The sequence below is a fragment of the Mizuhopecten yessoensis genome, unplaced genomic scaffold (genome assembly GCF_002113885.1).
Source record: "Mizuhopecten yessoensis strain PY_sf001 unplaced genomic scaffold, ASM211388v2 scaffold3621, whole genome shotgun sequence".
NCBI classification, from domain to species: Eukaryota; Metazoa; Mollusca; class Bivalvia; order Pectinida; family Pectinidae; genus Mizuhopecten; species Mizuhopecten yessoensis.
In genome coordinates, this window is record NW_018405136.1 from 646221 (window position 1) to 655942 (window position 9722).

At 32.2% G+C, this 9722-nt stretch overlaps 1 protein-coding gene across 5 annotated transcripts in view; it reads left to right on the top strand.

Annotated features, from left to right (window-relative positions):
* The window catches only part of LOC110447798 (uncharacterized threonine-rich GPI-anchored glycoprotein PJ4664.02-like), a 30707-nt gene extending 22297 nt beyond the window's left edge, over window positions 1-8410 (top strand). For 3 of the 5 annotated variants that reach the window (XM_021493719.1, XM_021493722.1, XM_021493721.1), the window contains 8 exons: window positions 717-830; window positions 1173-1226; window positions 2170-2274; window positions 3020-3091; window positions 3479-4157; window positions 5582-5656; window positions 5919-5975; window positions 7324-7470. In XM_021493719.1, coding sequence (XP_021349394.1) covers window positions 717-830; window positions 1173-1226; window positions 2170-2274; window positions 3020-3091; window positions 3479-3685 — 552 coding nt within the window. In that variant the 3' untranslated portion in view covers window positions 3686-4157; window positions 5582-5656; window positions 5919-5975; window positions 7324-7470. The other 2 variants (XM_021493724.1, XM_021493723.1) reach the window with 2 other exon arrangements.
* The last annotated feature ends 1312 nt before the right edge of the window (window positions 8411-9722 follow it).

Genomic DNA, 9722 nt, shown 5'->3' on the forward strand with positions numbered 1-9722 from the left:
ACCCCTGAAGTACAATTTATTATGAATAACGAGAGAAGAACATATCTTATTAAAATTTTAAAAATATGTACACGCTATGCTCCGATTTCGGGAATGCAACAATTTTAATTTGTTAAAAAAGACACAAAATAGTCAAAAACAAAAACATATCATATCTGTTTTACGAATCATATGATATCTCCGCCACATCGTACATTTTGGCGGAATCGTGGACTGTTTTGTTTCTGAAATTACCATTGAGATTGTGTGTGTTGCTGGAGAGATTATAACGCCATAATGTTGATCAGACGCAATAATATACTTTATATTATACGCCGTATAGGATTGTTGAATATTACTGAAAACAAAATTACAAAAGGAGTTGCAATTTACAATTAGCAATGAATTATGCAATCACACTTATATTATAGCCTCTTATCAATAGCATAAGAACTCAAGAACGTAATAACAATGGACACTTCGTGAAGGTGTGACTATATTTGTTGAAGGTATGATATATATTTGATTAAGTTTAAGACGCCAATGAACATAACACAAATAGGTCTTAAGTCTATTGTAAAAATGAAAAACATCATGAATATCGTATATGTTTATTGAAACTTCAAAATTCATAATGTAGCAACTTTAAGTAAAAGACATAACCTGCATTGTGTTAAAATTTAATGTAAAGTAACTTTCTCGTCAAAATAATTTTGTATATTTTTATTATATCTCAGGATATCAAACTCAAGTACCAAACACACCAAACACATCAACAGATTCCAATGGCATCTTGTTGCGGAACAGACAACAGTCAATTAGTCAGAATTCTGAAGATGATTGTTCAAGAGGTAAAAACGATTTGCAATAAGCAATGAAGTACTCATTCACACTTATATTAGAGCCTCTAACAAAAAACAAAACATCTCAACAATGTATTAAGTATCAACACTTTGCACAAGTTGGACTTTATTTGTTGAAGGTATGATATACATTTAATTAGGTTCAAGAAGCCAATGAAAATAATACACTTTTTTTTTTCTTTTTTTTTTCTTCTAAACATTGAAAAAGATTATAAATATCGTATATGCTTATTGGAATTTTAACTTCATAATGTAGTATTTATTATTGAAAGACATAACCTAAAGGTTGTTACAATTCATTTTAACTTTTTTTTTTTTTTTGATTGCAAGAACAAAAGGATACTTGGCGGAATGAGGATGCCGCCTTTGCTACAGGAGAATGAGGTAACGAGGAATTGTTATAAAATAAGAGCAACGTGTCAAGTAGATAATATTTGTACGGAATTAACGCAAACATATTTTGTCAAACGTTCACTTCGAGGTAAAACAATACTAATTGTTTTATTATGACAATGCTAAACACGTTTTAAGTGTTTGTAATCTCTCAACCATTATACGGGAAAGGAAATTGACACTATTAGTATGTCTGAAATATGAAAATAGACAATAGTAATTGGTTCTCATTTGGGTTTAAAGTCAAATTATGAAAGAAACCCCTGAAGTACAATTTATTATGAATAACGAGAGAAGAACATATCTTATTAAAATTTTAAAAATATGTACACGCTATGCTCCGATTTCGGGAATGCAACAATTTTAATTTGTTAAAAAAGACACAAAATAGTCAAAAACAAAAACATATCATATCTGTTTTACGAATCATATGATATCTCCGCCACATCGTACATTTTGGCGGAATCGTGGACTGTTTTGTTTCTGAAATTACCATTGAGATTGTGTGTGTTGCTGGAGAGATTATAACGCCATAATGTTGATCAGACGCAATAATATACTTTATATTATACGCCGTATTGGATTGTTGAATATTACTGAAAATAAAAGTACATTAGGAGTTACAATTTGCAATTAGCAATGCATTATGCAATCACACTTATATTAGAGCCTCTAACCAATAGCATAACATCTCAACAACGTAATAACATGGAACAAATCGTAACAATGATGTATATGTACATGTAACTGTTTTGTTACTTCGTAAAAGTGTGACTATACTTGTTGAAGGTATGATATAAATTAAATTAAGTTTAAGTAGCCAATGAAAATAAAACAGTAATGTCTTAAGTCTATTGTAAAAATTATAAAAGATAATTGACGAGTTTGTTTACACAACATAAACTCATTGATGTATATTTTTATTATATCACAGGAGGACAAAAACAAGTACCAAACACATCAACAGATTTCAATTACATGTTGTTGCGGAATAGACCAAAATCATCTAGTCAGAATTCCGAGGATGAGTGTTCAAAAGGTAACAACGAAGTGTTATGGCAATTAAAACAACCTTTTGGCCTTAGAACATTTGTGCTGATAATGATTGTTTCAAAACTAATGTTCGAGTTAGAATGAGGGAAAAAATAAATTCCTTACTAATGACACGGAAAGGGGAATTTCTATTGACAATATTTTCCAATGTGTAATATCTTTTACGGAAGCAAAATTGTGTTGAGCAGTCTCTCTTTTGAAAAAAAATCAGGACATTTTATTATATGGTTATTGGTACTGACAAATACCATCGAAGTTCATTCGTATTTATACCCGTTTTTTAATTTTTAAGTATATAATACAGAACAGTCTGCAGGAATGCATAGACACAGAATCTCGAAAATCCTTTATTTCACCGATTTTAGAAAATGGACGAAAATCGTTACTGTAATTTTTTACGAAGATTCCCGAGAGTGTTTGATTTAAAGATGAATATGTCTTCTTAAACACGTCTTATACATGTGGTTGAAATATATTGATTTCATCAAAACGTATTCAACACAATGCTGAAGAAAATCCGGAATCGTGGTTTTTTCTGATGTTTGGTAAATGCAATGTTCATGTCTTGCTTTTTCGAGGAAAGGAAATATCTACTGATACAAACATATTTTAAGTTATCTGTTAACGTTTTGCATATAGTGATTTCTAGGTGGATGTAACAGTCATATGGATGCGATAAAACATCATCTAAAATGTCTAAACCGAAGTAATATACACTTTTATATTATCAGGGAACGTATATGGGCGAAAGTCGTTACTGTAATCTTTTACGACGAAGAGTCCCAAGAGTGTTTGATTTAAAGGTAAATATGTCTTCTTAAACACGCTCTGGAACACATGGCCGATTTTAAAAGTTTTGATTTCATCAAGGCACAATACCAAGGAAACTCCGGAATGTTACGTTCTTCTCTGTTGTTTGGAACACGCAATGTTCTTGACCTGATATCTGAAGAAAGGAAAAATCTGCTGCAAAATATACATTTGATTTTTTTTTTTTAACGTTTTGCATTTGGTAACTTCTAGGTTGATGCAACAGTCATATGAATGCGATAAAATACCATCTAAAATGTAGACGTCTATACGGAAGTTTTTTTATAATATCTGGGAACGAAATTGCATAAAACCGATTAATTGAATGACGATTCTAAACATTGCACACATGAATGTTAAGTTCTTTTTTAACGTTGCAGATCCCCCCGGGGACATCATTACATATCAAAAGATACAATGATGTAGACAGCAGGCAGATAACGATTTCGGGCGTCACGACACTTCACAGCGTTCTATTGACGGCGACTTTGATCTTTGCTATCAGCTTTGAGCACTACAAAGCAAAACTTTTTGTGAGTCAAGATGGCGACTGGGGTTGCCGCTACAGTGGACTCATCATTACGTAACATTACATGTTTTCTTATTGGGAAGTTGCAATATAACGCAACCTCCGATAACGGCGATAATAAAATAGGATGTAAAACTACAAAAATAAGCTGGAAGGAGCGGCCGACATTTTGGCCTAAAGACATTTGTTTTGTCAATCCAAACATGAATCTGACAACAGCAGAGAAATGGTCAATGCTTTTCGCAGCTATATCGTGCCTTCATAAAAAAGGCATAGATAAAGTCTTATCAACAAGTGAAAAAAAAGCGTTTCGTGTCGAAATGATGGCATTAGAAAGCAGTAACTTAGACATCATAAACCAATGTCATAGCCTCCGCGAACTCATGAAACTTGATCTGACATGTTTGGAATATCCTTTGATGAAGGAAATATTTCAAGAAAGATTGCGTTCCTATGGATTTACCTTAGTGGAAATGTCCTCTGGTCTGGAATGTAACCGACTCCCTAGTGTATACGACGACCTTGAAAAGGTACGTATTGTTTATAATTTAGTTTTCCCTAGATGCTTAAAAAATTGGAAGTTCTTTATCTTATTTATCCTTCAGACAAATCATCTGTCTGATTTTATCTACGGAAAATAAATCACCTGAACCCAGAACATTAATGGAATTCGTTAATGTTTTGGTGTGCTTGGCAAATGGTTATACAAGACAAATAACGATGATGAGTAGAAACTATTTGGTAAATGTGATGGGTAAAGCACTTGTTTCCTATACAATATATTTTGTAATTAGTCAGTTTAGTATATCGTTGTAAAGGTTAAGTTGTTTAAGGTCGAAAACTTCATACCTTATGAAAGCCGTCACATACGCAATTATTATTGGTTACAGTTAACCTATACTATAAATAGGGGAACCTCATTTATATATATATATATATATATATATATATACCATGGAAGGTACCTTTCAATGACTGAATAGTATAGGAGCAATCACATGTGTGTATCTTACATTTATTTTTTAAGGTCAAAAGTGGCAGTCCCTGGTGATTGATTTCTTAGTCCTGTAGGTGTGTCGTAATCTCGATATGTATAATAAAAAAAAATGATTAATGTGTTCACTTTTCTTATCATTCATTTAAAGTTATTTAGCACTCCTTCAATTATTAAAAATGATATAATCAAGAGGTGTCATGCCCTTCCCTATCTGTTTCAATAGAACTTTAGACCAATTTGGATTTCACTTTTTATTAGGTATTTAGGATCACCGATGAGTACTAAACAGACGAAACAGTTGTATGGTACACCTATATTTTTTTTGATACGGTGTGTCTATTTTGAAACTTTATAAGAAACAAAGCCTTGTTTTAAAAACATTTTTCACATATATAAGGATACCTTAAAAATAAAAAGTAACATATATATACGTAATGGAGTCAATGCCAATATTTAACTTCAGTTCTGTGTTTTTAGATGACAATCAAAAATGTTTAATATCTTTAGCACAAAGTTAAGCTGCATGTCAAATGTTATAACGTTAGTTCAGTTGATAGGGAAAGAATGATAGTGTAGCCTAGTTAAAGGTCAGAGGAAAACTATATATTTACGCTGTAACTAAGGATATAATTGTTAAGTTCATTTGTAAGCCAGATGAGATAACTATAGTTAATTGGTTTGTCGCAGGCTAATACTGCAGTTTGTATGTACAGTGACAACATTCCACTTTTACTTTAATATTCCATTGGGAAACTTAACTAGCGGGTAAGCAGGTGGATGGGCATGAACTGGGTTTGATCATATGTATCTTAACGTTATGAAATTTATGAAAAATAAAGTTTTTTTTCCCCTCTTAATTGCGTTATTCGTCTAAATACATCTTTCCAGTGACCGCTCTGGTTAAAGCTTATGTTTGTTGATAAAAATAACAGACCTTTCAAATATTTCATTTCAAAGAAATGTAGAACTGGACAACGGCCAGATTTTCTAAAGAAGTTAAAGTCGTTCCGCTCTATGGAGTCATTAGATGCGGTAAGTAGGCATTTAGCGATATCCTCGTAATCGTTCCTCTCATAAAACAAATAGTGACATAACAAAAAAAAGGAAAAGAAATGAGGAAGATTTTTGTAATTTAGGACAAAATAGAATGACAATTGAAACAGTGGAAACCTTAAAACACAAAAAACAGCGTTGGAATCTATAAATATATTTTCCTACGATAGTGATTTCGACATATTGTATTTTTGAGTTATAAAAAAGACATATTTGTTTGTTTATTTTTGCTATTAAAAAGGAAGTCGCCCTTACTGTAGCTAGGGAGTGCTTGGAACATAAATCAACAAGAACAAAGGTGAGCTCCTACTGCAAGATATGTGTAATAAGTTTAACAAAAAACACTTTTGTGTTATTTCATTATTGTGTGTGCATTACTAGCACCGGTGCATGTACATATATCCAGGTAAAAAATGTCTACAATAAAATAAGCGTTAAGTTACCGTGTTAAACGATCATTTTTAAAAGCAAACTTGCATTTAAAAATGCGTCAAAAACTAGATGCTTGATATGAAAAATTACAAATGTGGCGGCCATTTAAAAAATCTGTATTTTTTTCGCTTCACGAATTGCCAATATTGATGCTTTATTTACGCTAGATAAATCACAAAAATTATCATTGTGTCGCAATTTGTTTAAACTGTAGACCATTTACTGTTGCTTTAAAAGTTTATAATATTCAATATTAACAAATGATATGCAACAACGAAAAAGTCAATAAAGATAAAATATAGCAAATACAAGCACACGGTCTCTCTCATTTTTACTTTTGATCAATTGAATATAAGTTACAAATTAAACAGCAAAGCTGTTTATATTTAGAGTTAAAATCTGCAAAAACGGTTGAAACAATCATGTTTAAAAATAAGGATTATTATAACCTTAATCGCTTTTCTGAGCTGAAGAATATGCCTAAGAAGTTTTACTTCCATAATTTAGAGGAATATTTGTTTTCCAATTGTGCAAACATGGGTAATGTTCATCATGAATGTCAAGGTACCGCTTTATTCACGATAACATTTGTAACGTAACATTCTTTTACGGAATATTACCTTGTCTAAGAATCGTTAAATATGGTCAAGAAATAAATACTCGCTCATATACGTCCTTTTTAACTCATAGATCACATGCGTATAACTTACACCCAGACTCCCTGAATAATAACTTACAGGTTGTAGACAAAAAAAATGATTTGTGTGACCGTTAAAAATAAACATTAAGTGAAATTTTCTACAGCAAAGACAACAGGTCACACCTTACAACAGTAACACACATAAACAAAGTGCACTCAAATAACTTAACGACGTAAATTAAAATTATATTGAATTGGTATGTAAAATATATGAAGTAACACGTTTAAACGTCTTACGCATCATTACACAATGTTGATTTCAATCCCGTTCTGAAAACATGTTACATATGATAGTCTTTGGTATTATTTGACAGTGTAGTTGTCTTTTTTTCTTGTAAATAATATAAGGAGTGGTTTTAAATACACTTATCCATTGTGTGTTAATAGGCAATTTACATAATAAATGATAAGTAATTAATTATGATTCATTAATCCGTATTGTTTCAGCAATATTACAAAACACTTCATTTTTTTAATCATAATAGCTAAATTAAAAACTATGATTTGTACACAGAGGCAAGGTTCGAGTCCGGGACCACGTGACAACAATAAAAAGGCGAAAACCTCTCAAAACAGTTCACAGAATGCAGGGAAGCAAGCAACCGGGACTACTGTACCGTCTTTAATGATACAAACGACCGCGTCGGCAATACCTTACCCACCGTTATATGTGATGCCGACAACCATTCAGAATAGAATGATGCAAACAACAGCTTCTTCGATACCTACCATTCCTAATGCAGTAATGCAAAGAACTGCGTCACCATTACATATCATACATAACCAAGTAATGCCAACAACATTACCTTCGAGTCAGAATCCAATGACACTCACATTCGCGTCGCCAATACCTACCACACAGTCTCCGGTGATACAATCGACTGCGTCGCCAGTACAGCCTACTCAGAGTCAGGTGTTAAGGTCGGCTACATCGCCAAGACCCGTTGGTCAGTCTCCAGTGATATCGTTTGATGCTAGTTATACCACCGCTGCGACGACACATTTACGCTCACAGCCAGTGTGTACAACGTCTGTTATATCAACACAAACGACGGTTACGACATCAACGGTATCACCAGTGAACACAAACGACCCTTTACTGAGCAGTTCAGGGTCGCATAGGTATCTTATATCACTTGATACATCTAATATGTCTCTTCATGATCAGGCACGAAATATTAGAGATAACGCTTTTCCGGTCAGCAGCACATGGACACCTTGGACACAGGAACCTGATAGTTCATCTACATTATATCCTGACCTTGATTAATTTTTCTTCCAGGCGTACCTTCCTATTTTATTATCNGTGCATCTACATTATATCCTGACCTTGATTAATTTTTCTTCCAGGCGTACGTTCCTATTTTATTATCCCCATCGTTATTAAAAGAGAAAGTGACTCTTGTTGTCAAAGTGTAATGGACTTCAGAGAAGCTTTTACATCGGACACAACGTTATAAATGATACTCTTCGTAATGATTATGGACTACTGGTTAGCAATTACTACAAAGTTATCATTTATATGCCTTCTGTACATAGATTTATACATAACAAAATTAAAAAATACACAAAAATACAAAAAAATAAAAAGTGCCAAAAAGTTTTTGTTGTTGAGTGTTTTGTAGACAAAGTAGGAGCCTAGCGGCCAGCGTCCCTATTTGCTTATAACATCATTCTAGTAGGGATATAGGACAATCAGTGGCTTTCTAATTAGGTAACATCATAGTCAGCGGAAATATGAAGGGTAGGTCACAGCGAGTTAGTTGTTAGTATGTCTTACATTTGAACCTAGTAAACTTGAAGCAATACACCGACTCACAATTACTAACGACCCTTTCCATCGTATTAGCATTATTTTAGGCTCTCTTCATTCTAAACAGTCATCCTACTCCATGAAACCAAATAGATTCGATAGTTAAAAGTGAAAACAAAACTATAATTTAGCTGTTTAAGCCTTGAACAACATTAAAATAAGAAAATATCATCTTCCCGATGTATTTTTAACGAACTTAAAAAAAATGATATTCAAAAAGTTTACAGTTCTTACAAAAAAATGAAGAAAAACAATAAGCATATCAAAAGGTCTGTATTTGGTTTTTCTAATAAAATTAAATACAAATGATCAATTATATAAATGAATATTAAAGGGGGTGACCAATATAAAGGATAAATGTGGTATGGTGCATTACAATTCTTCGTGCATATCAGAATAAGTAGAGGAGAAAACCATGGTTGGGGACCAATCAATTCGTCTTGCTGAAAATACAAAGGCTTGGAAATTCAATCAACATATATTAAAATATAAACATATCATGAAAATGTAAAAAGAAATATTTTCGATTTCATACGTATTTTGGTATTTTTTCCCTATTTAAAGTCATATCAAATGTTTTGCTCTTTTTACTTCTAGTGTGTGCATTTTGTAATAAAACGATAATTATATCGATTTAGTATTCTGATTATGTTCACCAGCCTGTAGTGTTGTTTTTTTTATTAGACATTGCATTATATCTAGTCTTAATCAGTTTCGTCATAAATACACGATACTTATGTTATATATATAATTATCTCTTTTTTTGGTACATAAATAAAAATGTGTTACAAATAACATTAATTCATGAACCTAACATACAAAAACAGCTCGTGCTCTGAACGATTAAAAACAAAATTTCTGTCTGGAAGAGTTGGATAGGAAAATTCCAATTTTCTAACTGGTAGAAACCCGAGGGTTCCCGATCACATAAAACAGAGAAAGTATTATTGTAATATGACGGGTGATCATTTCGAAAAATGAAAATTTTCCAAAAATTGAATTAATTAAAATAATCAAACAGACAATCAAAATTCGGCATACATTTACCAAAATTCAATTACGCAAAGAAAACATTTTCTTTCTTTATGATACAGCTAAAA